At 38.5% G+C, this 15,402-nt stretch overlaps 1 protein-coding gene across 2 annotated transcripts in view; it reads right to left on the reverse strand.

Moving 5' to 3' along the window:
* The window catches only part of LRRC2 (leucine rich repeat containing 2), a 76,797-nt gene that overhangs the window by 58,405 nt on the left and 2,990 nt on the right, over window positions 1-15,402 (reverse strand). The window contains exon 2 of one of the 2 annotated variants that reach the window (XM_074856595.1): window positions 7,694-7,839. In XM_074856595.1, the coding sequence (XP_074712696.1) occupies window positions 7,694-7,818 (125 nt within the window). In that variant the 5' untranslated portion in view covers window positions 7,819-7,839. Of the gene's footprint in view, window positions 1-7,693; window positions 7,865-15,402 lie in introns of both variants that reach the window. The other variant, XM_074856596.1, reaches the window with a different exon arrangement.

Genomic DNA, 15,402 nt, shown 5'->3' on the forward strand with positions numbered 1-15,402 from the left:
GAGGGGTACTTGGAGCTGCTAGCACAGCCAAGAAAGAGTCCACCGCAAACTGACAACATCTCAAAATCTTTTCTGAAGCTTCTTGATACAACAAAGACAAGAAAATAGGTTAGGGCAGACACACTTCCCTAGCCTGTTTTGTGACCCTCCAACATGCTGCATCTGATACTTCTGGTTACAGAAGGAGAGACGTCGGAGTACCTGATTGCACTAGACAGCCCTACCAAAGGGTATTCCCTCCAGCTGCAGTCTGGAAGCGCTCAAGTGACAGAATTTTCCATACCAGCAGACATGAAAATTGAAACACCTCTTTCAGATGCTTTGACACATGAGCCAGTTCAGTTTTGAACCCCAGAGACCACCAGCACAACAGAGAGCAGACAATGTAATAGTAAGAGATCGCTAGGAAAAGCTAGAAAATATCACTTTCATATAAGAAACATAAACAGACCCAAGCCACCTATTCATCTTTTTTCCAAAACTCATCTACCAGTAAGCATATCTAATTAGCTATAAAATTTCTGTATTACAGTGGGGGGGGGGGGGGGGGGGGGGAAGTGATTTAAATCCCCAAGGAAGAGAACAACAAAAGGATCTGAAGCATTAAAAGGCACGAACTGAAAAGGGCAAAACCCTGGTATACTTTTTCTAAAATCTTCTAAATAATCCTAGTTTTACTTACCACTGCTGTACTGCTGTTTCTCACATCCTCCTCCAGTCCTCCACATACATCTTTTCTGGCCCTCTGTGAAGCTTAACTCTGCATTACTGCCCTCTCTTTTCCATGGAATTCCCTCATTTTCTACCAAAACTATAGACATTTGATCTCAGTGCATAATTCAATGCACTGAAAAAGCTTGCCCCCAAGATATTTTTTTTTTATTCATTGCTCTTCACTCATGCACAAAAAATGACTGACTTGCTTCTCACTGTATAAATTCCACGAAGGTTAGAAACTTAACAGACAGAAAGAAGAGGTCAAAATGTCTAACTCCCAATAAAAAGTAAGGCACTGAGCTGCTGTACTACACCTCAGTGCTCGGTCTTTTGGGTAGACCCCAGGAACGCAAAAGCAGAGGGCTCAGATCTAAAATTTTACTCTCTCACAACAAAGAACATAGAAAATAGCAAGAAGGCAGCTACATTAAAGATGAAAGAATAAACTGTCCTCTGACACTTTATGCTAACATGTACAAAACACAAATCTCAGGAGGTCATGACACATTGTCAGCCAAATAAAATAAAATGCACATAACAAAAACCACTGTTAACCCAATCAGTCAGTGAAAGATTGACCTCAGAAGAAAGCCAGGTATGAAAAATAAAACCTGGTTAGAAATTCAACATGGATATCACACACTGATGTGGAAATCATGTGTCAATTTTCTTCTTTGTTCATACATTAAATGATGGCAACGTGCTCTGTTAAGCTTTTAAAGAATGTCTGCTTATGGTCACTAGGCTAAGTACTATGTACAAGCACATTTTGAACAGATGGAAAGTGAATTAATAATGGAGCAACAAACATGCATAATTTTGTACAGTACATTTCAGAATGAAAACATGATATATCCCAAGGGCAGAGGGTCTAACAATTTACAACCCCCTCTTATACCCTCGGCATACACCCTAACTAAATGAATCAGTATGAGCCTTCCGGGCCTGGAGGTGTGACTTACATCAAGCCGGTATGTATCATTAAGCAAAGATTAGAAAGCTGTAATTTGCACGTTACAGTTGAGATCCGACCAAAGGGATCTATTCAGCTACATGGTTGTTATTCAGCTCTGCCACTGACAAAAAATTCAGATGATGGTACTCCTTAAAAGATCTTTATGAAAATAAAGACCATTTTAAGTCTTCCTTTGTGACAATCCTCAAATAAAATAGAATTACCACCACATTTGTCTTATCTGGAGGCTATTGCATGTATTTTTGGGAAAAACAGGAGAGACATCTAAACCAGCGTGGCAAACCAAAAAAAAAAAAATCCACACAAATAAAATCAGCCTTTAAATACACTAATATACTTTTAGAGAAACTAAATTTCTGGTCTTGGCACTTTAAATGCTCCTGATATTCCAGGAACACATTTTCACATATGACAAACAAATGAGTTGGTTACAAAATCACAGCCCTCCTGAAGTTTATGTCTTTTTATTACTATTCAGCAATAAAATATTTTGATCTTCCTCTAGAGCTTGATCAAACTGTTGCAGTCAGATTAAAGAAACAACTAACATTTTCAATATGCAAAATGTGAGTGTTAGTCAAGTCAGCCTAATCTATGTGGGAGTATGAACACAAAAAAAAATAATATTTCTGGACATAGGACCCTGGTGAGATCTAAGGTTCCAACTCAACTAACTACTTCAGTATTTCCACTTCAAGCATGCAAATAGTCCAACTAATTTTTAAAAAGGCTGATTGCATGCTGCTTATGTTTGTCAAAAAAAAAAATATGTTTCATACCTTTATATCTGTAGCACAAAAGCACACCTGTCACTAAAGCAGACTGTAAAAGGTATAGAGGAAAGGTTAATTTGGACAAGCTATTTCCCAATACATTGCTGTTTCTCAGTAAGCTTTCAAGACAGTACACTGTAGATATGAAACAGGATCAGCAGAGAAATGGAATATTCCAACTATTACCATTTTGGTTAGTGCTGAACTTGTCTTCAGGTAGTCATTACCCAAACATTACTTCAGTATATCCGCAGCAAAGAGATTTAACAACACAGAATTTTTAATTATAACTACTGCCTTTCAAGGATATGGGAGTTCCTTGTGTGGCATTTTGGACTGTTCAACAAAATCACAAATCTAATCAACGTTATGCAAAGAATTACTGTACAATAATTTCAGTGATTGGACCCTTCAAAGGAGTGACTAGCTTGGAAAAGCAGTTTACATTAGTAAGGATTTCAGAGCCATCCCAGTAAATGAGGAGTAGCTGGGTTACTTTAAGTGGTTCTTCCTTCTGCGCTTAGCAGCTGCTCAATGTCTGATCAGAAGGTCTTGAGGAAAAGCTGTAATTCTTAGGTAAAGAAAGGAAGTTTCATTAGATGGCACTGTTTCCTCTAAATCAGGATGGAAGAAATAGCCAGGACACTAAATGGTGTCACCAGTTTAGTACTCCTGGGTGATGTTTAAATCAGAACCACTAGCCACACAGGATCATTAAATAATCCTATGAAATTTTTATAAGAGCCGTACAGTTGAACTGGAGCTCAGCCCAGACTAATATTCCTGATGGATGAGTAACGTTTGCTTCAAATTCTATTGGACTGATTTCATTTCAGTCTCTCTGCCAAGTTCTTCCATGGGTTATAGAGGATTGTGTCTGAATAGCAGCCTTTATCTTTCAACCCATTTGCATGCATTATATTCAATGCAAAGCCTGTATGCACAAGCGCCTAAGAACAAAGGCAAATAACTTAAGCGGTTATTAGTGCTGCAGATCTACTCCCAACTTGTTGCCTATAATTTGTGTTTGGGGTTAAGGACTCCCAGCTTGAGTTTTAGTCTTACTTAGAAAAATTCCTGAATTGTATATTGAGTGGAAGAATAAAGATAAACATCACAAATAACATCTTAGTTCAGGGACAAATCGAGTTATAACACTGAAGTTTGGCAGAGAAATGGAGATAAATTTATTTTATTAAACAAACACATAACCTCTTGGGGAAAAAAGTCACTGTCTACCTGTAGAGAGAAAGTTTTCTTTTGACTTTTAACATTCAGGAACTTCATAGCTCAGAAATGTGATACATGCATATTTAGCTAACCAGACTTTGAGAGGAAATTTTTAAGAGACACACTGGAAGAGGTGGCTGAACAAACTGTTATCTTTGCTGCATGTTTGGTTGGTGGACAGGGGAGACTGTGCCATTTCACAGCAAAGATTTAGATAGCTAATCTAGGTAAACAGCTCTGGCATTTCCTCGCTTGAATGCTTAATGTGTCAGCCTTCAATTTTTAACTTACTTGCTTTTCACACAGAAAACAAACATGTTGCAATCTTTCAAAAAAAAAAAATCTAACTGTAAACTTTCACTCTCATTCCCTTTCCAAAAAAATGACAAGTAGAAAGGAAAAATTAATGAGGAAAAACATCATGCCGCATCAAGTTAGTCTGACAGCATTCAGGATTTGAGGGTACAATATAAGATTGTTCACCACTAGCAGAATTTAGAAGATGAAATCTAAAACTGTGCTATAAACAGAAACTTCTTCCCATAATATGGACTTTCAACAACACTTACATAACCACAGAACAGTGCACATTTTTTGTAACAGTTCATGCTTTATATCCTATGGGAGATTTAGAACGGGCTTGTCTGATGGGATTAAGGACATGAAGTAAAATGAAAATACTCTTGCACAACACTGCACTGTTTCTTTTTCTTTTACACTCAGTTTCTGGTTTATATGTGCCCTCCCCTCCGCCCCACAAGTAGGGGTTCCTTAAACTGCCATACTTCCACAGTCCCACAAAACCAACGGGGAAACAGAGGACTGAATTAATTCCACCCAAAGTGATCTGATAACAGCATCTCAGAGGGCCAGATATCAGCCTCTCATAATATTCTCAAGTAGACTGTTCTCCAGAATCAGCTTTCACTCACCAGCTGCTTAAACATCTGTTCCAGACATGTAAATTCCCCAAATCTCTACAATACCTCACCATTAATGCAAACACAATTCAAGCTTTGCATTTATTTGTGACGTTTTCCTCTTAGAAAATCTTCAGTCAAAAAAGAGAAATATCTTACATGTAACTGCTTGCTGACCCTGCATGAACTATAGTACCTTGACCCAAGGCAAGCAGAGTTCCCAAGAGGTTAATTGGAAGTTTTTCCTCAAATAATACATCTACATTTCATTACATATTCTCAGGTCATTTTACATAGCAGTATGGCTGATAAGGAACTGCACAATTTGAAGGGCATTAGTGAATTGCAACCTTTTTCTGAAAAACTGGATTTTTTTAAAAAAAAAAAAAAAAAAAAGCAAAGCAGCCTTAACAGGCCAGATTCCAGACTCATTTCTTACATGACTATATTTGCAGAGAAACTGTATTTATTTCAGCCATACTTGGGAATTCACTCTGGCTGTTGGCAAAAATAAATACAATAAATATCTATCTTAAATGCTAGAATGCAGTCCTTGATTTGGGAAACTGCCTTCTTTGAATGTCTTTTTGGAATTACCATTTTCGTTCACAATCTTTTTCAAAATACTTTCTTACTGTGACTTGACAGTAAGTACTAACATTGATTTCAGTGGACTTACCTGACAGCGGTAAAATTTTAATCTCTGAGTAGAATACCAGAATTTGGTCACACACAGAACTCCTTAAAATAATGAAATGTATCTCTACAGGGAAACATTATTTCTATTAAACATTTAATTATAATTACAATTTTATCTATACTTTTGAGCTAACAACAAACAAAATCTTGTCCTACTTTGGCCTAACCTTTGGAAGCCCTGAAAATTATCTAGGAAATAACTTGTGATATGATCTTTAGGACCTAAAAGGTCAGTGGTCACTGCACACCTCATAAACAAAGAGGATTTTTCTTTTAACTGAATTATGCGTTTTATTAGCAATAGTTTTATGACTTTGACCATTATTCTACCAGCTTTAACCATTCTATGAGGCCTGCAACATAAGAATGAACGTGAACTTTGCCATTCATTTCAGTGGGTGACATAGTCATCACTCGCATTCAGGAAATAAAGTCTGATGATTTCCTCCTTTTTTGCCAGGAGCTCTAAAAGAAGCAGGACTGACTGGAAAGGTATCTCATTTCATGAAGATGTGCAACAAGACAAAGTACTGTATGAAAATTGCAAGCGAAAGGAAGAAAACAAAAATACTTTGCGGAAAGTGCACTTGGAACATTTTACTTCTCTGTATCAAATCCCAAATTCCCCATCCAGGAAAATAACAGAATGACTTCGGACCTCATTAGTGGAAAAGAGCAGAACAGGCTGTCAAGCTCCAATCTTTCAGCTGGAGGGGTGGCTACAAATAACCCCAGGCAGAAACGGCAGGGAGAACGTATTGTTTTTATGGAAAACACAAGTCACAGTAAGAAATGAGGTTTAGTGTATGCTACTGACAAAAACACAGGAGCTGAAATTAGCAACCTCAGAGCACATAAAGTTACCATCTTTTCCTCTTCCATACAGAAGTTCCCCAAGCCTGGTGCTTCTGGTTTGCTTTTATACTAGTGAACTCAGAAGTTATCTTCTGCACCACAGAAAACCAAAAATCAAACAAAACATGTCAGGGCGATGTTGACATTCAGGTCCACATTTGGGCTGACCTTTTGTCAGTTCTGAAGATGACTGCATGCACTGTAGGAAGCTACAGGTGTGGATTCCTAGTTATAATATTATTTTTATGAAGAGGGACACAGTGGCACCCCAAGAGCCACTAGCTGACATAGACAGCAGTAAAATAGTGTCTGCTTTATCTGCATTAGAATTGCACAAAGCCACTTCTTAATGTAGCATCTGGGATGTAGCATTTGAGTTTCATTCAAACCCTTTCACTTCTTTTTTCAACCATAATGGTAACACTCACAACAGCAAACTTTTTCTAACCCTCAGCTCATACCAAGAAGAAAGCTTATCCTTGCTACAGAATTTATTCTGAAGGGTGAGCTTAATTTTTCTCTTTTTTTGTTTAGGACTATGTTTTTTAATGCAGGCTGTGGGTAGAGGAGGGAGAACCAAGACTGTGACTATAGATGTTTTGAAGAGAAAGTTCTTGCAGAAAGGGCAATCAGATTTTGTATTATCCTGGTCTCCTCTTAGCCCAGCTGCTCTGTTGTCAGCATAGCTGCACTGGAAGTGAGAATGTATGAGTGGGAGTCTCCTGAGACAGCCGAAACACCACATAAGGTTCAGTGCAACGATGCTCTTAAACAAGGGCACTGTTTAACCTTGTGCATTTTGTTTTTAAAGCAGAAAGTGATTTTTATAGCTTTGTTCTCTTCTCAGAGGGGAAAAATGATAAGTCATATGTTTCCAACATTGCCAGCACAGTATATTTCACTGTCTCTAATGGAAATGAACATAAAGAAACCAAAATATTGTTTAAAGAAACCATAAATTAAATATAATAAAAAATATAACATGATTAATGGGATAAACATTATAATCAAGGCTCTCTTTAATATTTGAACAAGAAAAAATCCTCTGATAATTCTTTTATTCTATCCTCTCTATTCAGAAACAATTGTGTGTCCATTTATTTAATTCCTTTTGTTTCTCCTGTCAGGTCAACAAAAAGACTTAACGTATTTCTTAGTACTGAATTTTATGAGTTTTCATGAATTCCATAATAAAAAGCCATACTTTTATATAGCATATAAGAAATAGAAAGGCAGAAAATGTGTTATTTTTCTCTTCAAATCAAATCTACACAGTAGACAATAAAATACACCACTAGTAAATCACAATCTACATAAGAAAGAGTGGGGACTAATGAAATACAAGCACAGTTTGTGGTGTATTTCTCTTACCATCATCCTAGGAAAGGAGGCAAGAAATCATTGAAATCAACCCCCCCCCCAAAAAAGAAATTTTAATCATATGATAATGCTTAGTATATGGCAATGTTAGTGGATAACAATAATGGATTCGGTTAAAATGAACAGCAGAAAAGTTGGCTTACTTCTCCAATGAACTTTTTTCTAATCGCTCTTTCTCTTTCCTCTGACGTTCTTTGTTCTTCTTAACTCGAGTTTCCCACAGTCCTCTTATGAGAGAAAAGTCAAATATTATCACCTGATGCCCCATACTGTCAACATTAAGCTTCTCCTGCAAGAACAAGCAATCATGAACACTTCAGGAAAGAAATAATGGGAAAAGTAAGGAACTAAACCATCATGTTTCATCATCTGGGAAAAAAAGCTGAAATCATAAGAAATATTAACATAGTAGGCTTTCCATCTTACCTAATTTATCTAGGGTTTTGTGCTGGCAGTAATCAATGTAGCATACAATTGACTTCTACATAAAACCTATAGCAACAGCTAAATATCAAATTTTTTGTATTCTTTGCACTTTTCCCTTTCCAAGATAAAAACTCAGTTACAAAGAAATACTAATTTGATTAAGTAACACTGATGAAAATATCTTCGAAGACTTTTGCATTTTTAACAATTTATGTAACTAATATTAAAATGAGAACTCATAAAGAATTTATTCATTGTAAAACATGCAAAAGCACTTCATCTTGGGTTCCCATGTATTGATCTTTATGCACCCAAGCTATCCTGTTCCAGTGAAATCTGGGAATTTCCAGAGTTTGCATAAGTAGATGCTTATCTGTGAAAGGCATTGAAAGACCAGTCCTGTAACACACAGTGAAAATTTACCTATGGCAGAGATAAGTTGCAGGTTTGTGAACACATGGTCCTGTCCTGGTTTGAGTGAGTGGCAGGAGGTTTTGGTAGCAGGGGAGGGAGCTACAGTGGTGGCCCCCTGTGAGAAGCATCCCAAAGATCCGCCAGCTCCAATTTCAACCTGCCTTTGCACCAAGGCCAGGCCAATTAGCAATGGTGGCCGCACCTCTGCAATAACATATTTAAGAAGGGGAACCTGGGAGGAGTGGTGGTGGTTGTGAGGAGAACATCTGTGCGAACACCAACGACAGGGGAAGGAAGGAGGAGAGGGGGGTATGCTGCGCCGGAGCAGAGACTCCACTGTATCCCGTGGTGAGACGGCAGGGCCGCCCCCCTGCCACCCATGGGGGTCTACAGTGGAGCAGATGCCGATTTGCAGTCTCGGGTGGGCGCAATGACAGAACAGGTGACTGTGCCCAAAGAAGTCCGGGACCCTGTGGGAAGAAGCCCCCGCTGTTGTAGTTCAGCGCTGGGAGGATTGCAACACGCAGGGGTGACCCACACGCCCGTGGGAGTGACTGATGTCGGAGCTGGTTTGTGGAGGACTGTCTCCTGTGAGAGGGGGACTGTGCTGGAATGGGGGAGGAATGCCAGAAGTTTCCCCTCACCCTGAGGTAGAAGAAGCAGTGAGACTGACCACACCCCCTATTCCCCGCCCCCTGAGCCACTGGAGGGAGGAGGTAGAGGTATGGGGAGCAAAGATGAGCCCAGGAAGAAGGGAGGGATGAGGGAAGGTGTTTTCAAGATGTGGTAGAGCTTCTCACTGTTCTGCTCTGCCTGTTAAGTGTTGTTGTTTTTAGTGTCTGTATTAAATTTATGTTCTTTTTTTCCTTCCCCTAGTGAGTCTGTCTTTTGCCTGTGTTAATAATGGATGGATCATCCCTCTCTGTCCTTGTCTCGAGTCCTGAGCCTTTTGCTTTACTTTCTCCTTCCCACCGCTGGAGGGGGAACAAGGGGGTGAGCAACTGTAGGGTACTAATTTGACTACTGAGCTCAAATAATCAAGCCTTTTGCTTTATTTTCTCCTTCTCACCACAGAGGGGGAAGGGGGGATTGAGCAGCTGCGTGGTGTTCAGTTGCCCTCTGAGTTCAAACCACAACAGGTCCCCATTTATTAGTATGTGTAGAATTACCTTCCAACAATAAAAGGCTTGGTATCAATGTATTAGGTCCTGTGTAGTTAAGAACTGTGCTGAACTGGACCCTAACTCACCAAGTTTTCTATATCCAGTTAAAACCACAGAAACTTCTTGCAGGAACTTTGCCCTTACTGAAGTACCACAACAAAGCTCCCATTCCCTTTAGCAGGCATGGTGCTTGAACTTGGCCAAATATGAACACTACCTTTTTTTTACACAAGGAAAAAAACATGCCATAGTATGTTTGGAGACCTGGGATTTACATCTTGTGAAACACAGTGTGACTGGCAACATGGTGTTTCTTACTAAACTGTAGCAATGTTTCAGCACCAACAAAGGAAACAAATCACCTACTAATCACTAATGTAAGTACAGATACAAATTTTGATAAAATAGGTAAAAGTGTATTCTCTTGCTTGGAGTCACTGGTGAGGATATAATCATCACAGTACACTGGTTTTCATGAAATGTGGCTAGATTTTCTACAGAGGACTTCTGCCATGCTTACTTCTTTACAAAATGGTTTGCTGAACCACTGCAAACAAGTCTTATAAAACAGAAGTTCAAAGCCTTTTAAAAATAATTGCTCCTACCAAGATAAAAGCAGAGAAAAGGAAAATCAGTTATTTAAACTTTGCTTGAGGTTTCATTAGATACCACATTTATTATACCATTCATAAATTTAGGGGGAAAAAAAAAAAAAAAGACCATCTACTGATCATTTTAAAAACAATCTGTCCCTTCCTTTACTGGGTGTTTTCAAGCTTGTATCTATTACATTTTCCTCAGACCTTACTGTGATCATTTTTTCCAAGCTCTACATCCTTCAACTGGGGCTATGTATTATCTGTCCTTCTGTTATAATATGAAGGAGGAAGGGGAAATTATTCTCCCCTCTGCATTTTTCCTCTTGTAACTTTGGAATTGCCCCTTTTCTCTTTCACCCCCTTTCACCTATACATCTCTCTGTAATACATAACACATAAAGGAATAATTTCTTCTGAGACAGAAAAGCACCCTCATGTCCTGTGGAAAACGCACAGCATGAACTAAAAATGGTTATGCATAGGTACACCAAGAAGAAAGGTTCCTACCTGTCCACAGTTTGTCATCTCAGTAAGAAACACCCTTACAAATACCTCCAAGTACTGGCACAGAGACTGCTCAGAGACCAATATTTTTCTACTATATAGTCTTCTGTATCTTAGGATGTTTATATAAACTGCTACTTTGCTGTTCATAAAGCTGCTCCCATTGCTTGATTATCTTTGGAAGCACTAACAATAAGGCAAAAATAGTTCCAAACCTATCTGGAACCGACTGCTGACAACAAACAAGTCAAAACTTCATTGATAACAGCATAATGAGAATTGTGACCTTATTCTCAGTGGACAGGTTTATCTGTAATCAGTTGCACCCTTCTGAAATGTATTCACTAATAATTTACAAGAAACTGTTTACCACATAAAATAAAACATTCTCCTCTGCTGCCCAAATCAAGAAACCCAGTGACAAGGACTACGCCCTCACAGTAGCTGCAGACCAGAAGTCGCTCTGAAGGATCTAATTCATTTTAATAGACCAATTCATAGCAGTGCGTTTTGGTGGAATGGATATTGCAGGAGCTGAATTGCTGAGAGACAGTGAAGTGGCAGCTGGACACTTGAAATCTGTTGGAACTAGATGGCCTTAATCAACACAGTCTGAATAAACTGTGAAAGTACTCTATTTCCTGGACTTGTTCCCCACCTTCCTGTCTCCCAAGTTAAGTCATCTGCTCTTTATTGAGAAACTGATTTATTAGACACGGAGGTCGGAAAAGTTCATACAGATTTTATCTACATACTGGATTAGGCTGCAATACATTGGGATTTTTCTTCATTGGTAAAACCAAGCAGAGAAGGAACTTGGGTGGGAGGTGAGAAGTGTGTTGCCTCCCATACTTAGGCTCTTCACAGGTAATCACCATTAACATTTTACCCATTGTCAGAAATCACAGAAAAAATGAGGTTGGAAAGGGCCTCTGGAGGTCACCTAGTCCAACTGACCTGCTCAAAGCAATCACATGGTTATTCACCCAAATATACACATACTTCAGCCCCCTTCCTTTTCCAATTTTCCCATCCTTTTGTAACTCAGCATTGCTTCTTTCACAGCCCATACTTACAAATGCTCATTAAGGGCAAGCTTGGGTCATTTTTGTGAAGATTACCCTACCCACTAATATGGCAATAAATGAAAACAAAAACCATACTCAAGTTATTTCTCACCCAAGAAACAGGCAACCTTGCTTTCATTAAGGACAAGTCCTGACCACAAAAGCAACTATGGCTCACATCTGCAAGGCACTACTTCATAACTACACTGAGTTTGCAGCTTAATGCCATCTTCATTGGCTGATATCTACCTCTAAATTATGCTGTAGATCATCAGCACACCTTTCTTGAATGATGCATGGTTATAATATTCATTTCAGTCTAACGAGTTATTAGTGAGATAGATCACAAAAGCAAGGCTCTTCAGTAATGTATGATAATGAAAACACAGTGCTTTCCAGGGGAAAAGGGATTCAGGAACATAAAGAGAAGGCAAAGATGTCATTTACAAGAGAATCACTTGCGGAGAAAATAGTTCTGTGTTTGTGTGTCTATGGAAGCAAATAATCTTATCCCTAACCGTTTACACCTCCCAAGAAGTAATCTACAAGGCCTTAATCAATATACTTAAAAGGCAACATACTGGGAAGTCAGTCGGATTTCTTATCTTTCTCATAATAGTTAGTTCAGAAACAAAGCTGGCTATTCAGGATACTTTTTTTTTTAGTGATTGCAAAATTTTCCCTTCATAAGCAGCTACACATTACATTTAAGGCAATATTTTAAAGTAATATATATTTTAAGTAATTAATTTTAAAATAAAAAAGCTTTTTCTGGTAATAAGCATTTGTATTATTTGGCAAAGTGATGCTAGAGTTTCTAATCAGAGAAACTTGTATTAATGGCAGAGGAAAGATATTTCTCTTTGTTTCACTCCTTCCTTCTCTTCATACTTTTCTTAAGAAGAGGGAGAAGAAAAAAAAAAATAAATTTATCTTGGGGAAAAAAAATTCCCTTTGAACACCATGGCCTTTGCAACCTCTTCTCTTCCTCAACTAGCAGGCTAGGTCATCTGCAACTTTGTTCCAGTTCTCATCAATAAGGGACTCACAAGAATCCTTATAACTAGCATTTCCCCTCTCTACATTCTAAGCCACAAATTCATATTTGTCCCCTCAGAGCTGTACTTTCAGTCACAGATACTATGAGTTACAAACTTTTCTCAGTTTCACCATTCCAGAGGCCTGTGACTTCATTCAAGCACCTTACCAAAACCCTTTCCTCAACGACTCTCTCCATCTTGCCCTACTGCAGACCCCAACACTGACACCCATCTTTTCTTCTTTCCAGGTGAATTTAATAATCCACCACCTGTCTGGGCCAGCTGAGGTGATAAGAAGCACTTGCTCACATAAGAGGACTCTTTTGCTATCAATATTTGGTTTTAGGTCTCTGATTGCCATGAGCTAACCCTGCATGCATGGACAGAGCAAATACCTTTACAACACTTCTGTGATATTTCTGGTCTTAAAAAAGAAGATAACACTGTTCTTTACAATCTTACAAAAATTTTATTAATTTAACTGTGTGTGTATATATATATAAATAGGCCTATTAAAATCAAACACAATCCTTATGTGTATAGAGATATTGGCCCTCTTAAGCATTTGGAGGATTAGTTGACAAAAAAGCAAAATCTTATAATACTTATCATATGTTTTCATTTAGACTATACATTAATGCCAAATGTTATTGCTAGTAAAAGCATCTGCTCAGGTATCTGTATGGATTATTTTTATTTTATCATTTATATTATCATTTATTTAATTTTATTGTATAAATTCACCTAAAGATACACAGAAAGTTCTCTAGCATCTACATCAGACTTTTTTCTTTAAATAGTAGGAGTACCCAGGAGCTCTAGACCAGAATCTATTCAGTAAGGTGTTGAAAAACTACAGAATGGAAAAGAAGATATCTGCCTTCTGATGTCTATAATTTTTATTATTTTCTATTTATTGTTATTTATGTTGTTGCTACAAAGATATGGCTACTTCAGATCATGTTGACCCACCAGTAAAACTGGAGAGATTCAGTATGTTACCACTTAAATGCCCTTGCTCCCTTCAGTTACTGATATCTCCATCCCTCATTTACAGCTCTGCCACAGACCTGACAGATGTTTCCAGTCATCTTTGACAGCAGCCAGTGATCTTATGGCCACTTACTTGTAATTTGTTCCCACCCAGCCTCTGAACCCAGAGCAGGCATTTTTTTTTTTCTGGGCTTAATAAAAAAGGGTGAAATGATGAATTGCAATACATCTGTGAGCGTAACCAACCTGGGATATGGAGGAACACTCAGGCAACTAGATTTTAGAATGGGACTGCCTTTTGTCAGCTTCTGGTGTTTAATGCTGAAGTTACCTGTGCTTGCATCACAAGATGCCATGGTCTGGCTGATTTTTAGAAGCAAACTGTTTAAAGATACATAAGCTAAAAGTAACACTGAATGCCAGACAGAGGGCCTTCCACAGAAAAGAAGTGCTCTTCAAATCAGCAGCTTCATTGAATGAACAGCTTGCAGCCTTTCAGCACTCAGCATCTGAAATATACCAATGTATAGATGCACTGAAAAGCATACTACAAAAAATTAAGGACAAGGCCAGGTCTTCTTCAAGGAATGTAGTGGAGCGCAGGGGAAAAATGATCATAGATATGATGACTGTGTGGCCTTCCAGGACTAACTGTATCAATTCTTCTATGGCTTCTCCCTGTTATCCCTGCCTTGTCTGCAGTGTGTTGAATACAGTCAGTCATAAACCAAAACGATGTTGGCTTTATTATACCACAGTCTAGCCTCCTCTGAACATAGCTGGCACCAGTGTTAATGCTGGACAACTTGCCTGTGCATTGTGTATTCTGTAGAACAAGAGTTGTGTCTTCTCTTGAGTCTGGAAGATGTCCAGCATAGTTTTGATACTACAGATACAGCCAATATTAGTCTCTGTCACAGCCCTCCTGAGTTTATATGGGGCCTGGTTGCGCTCAGTAACAGCACGGTGTATACTTTCCTTTGCTGCTTTACATGAATTACCAAATTAGAAATGTTTTGGTTTCTTCAATTTATTTAACATCCTTGTACACTTGGGTCCTTTTTCTTTCAGATAATCACTGTGGGAGATCTGCTGCAATCTTATGAATATTACTGGCAGAATTACATAAGGGAAAAAGTGGGTGAACATATTTCCTACCAATCTTGCAAATAATTTCTTGGGAAATAAGCTTGCTCACACTGTGCTTCAGAATGACCAAGTCATATATCTCACAAATCTTTAGATAATTCAAAGGCAGCCTGACATTTGGACAGCAACTGAACACATTTTTTGTTATCAAGGAAAGATTAAATTAGAGAAACATGCTGTGGTTGAAAGAGCAATAGAAATGGTGACAATGTTCATACTATACTATATTGTGCTAACTGTGCACAGCTTGTAAGTGGGTTAGTGCTTCCCTGTGTTACTTGGGGAGCAGGAGAGGGCTGCAAAGAGAACTACCTAGTCTTGATGCCAGTAACAATGTCTTGTTGTTCTGTGCCAGCAGGGAAATATCCTCCCTGCTAATATGGCTGGTTTATCTATCATTAGACTTGCCGAATGTGCAGATTTGACAGTTAAGAGTTTTGGGTCAGGGATCCAAGTTAGACTGTGCTTCAGATCATATATGCATGCATGTAACAGCT

Source organism: Strix uralensis, chromosome Z (assembly GCF_047716275.1).
Source record: "Strix uralensis isolate ZFMK-TIS-50842 chromosome Z, bStrUra1, whole genome shotgun sequence".
Classification (NCBI taxonomy): domain Eukaryota; kingdom Metazoa; phylum Chordata; class Aves; order Strigiformes; family Strigidae; genus Strix; species Strix uralensis.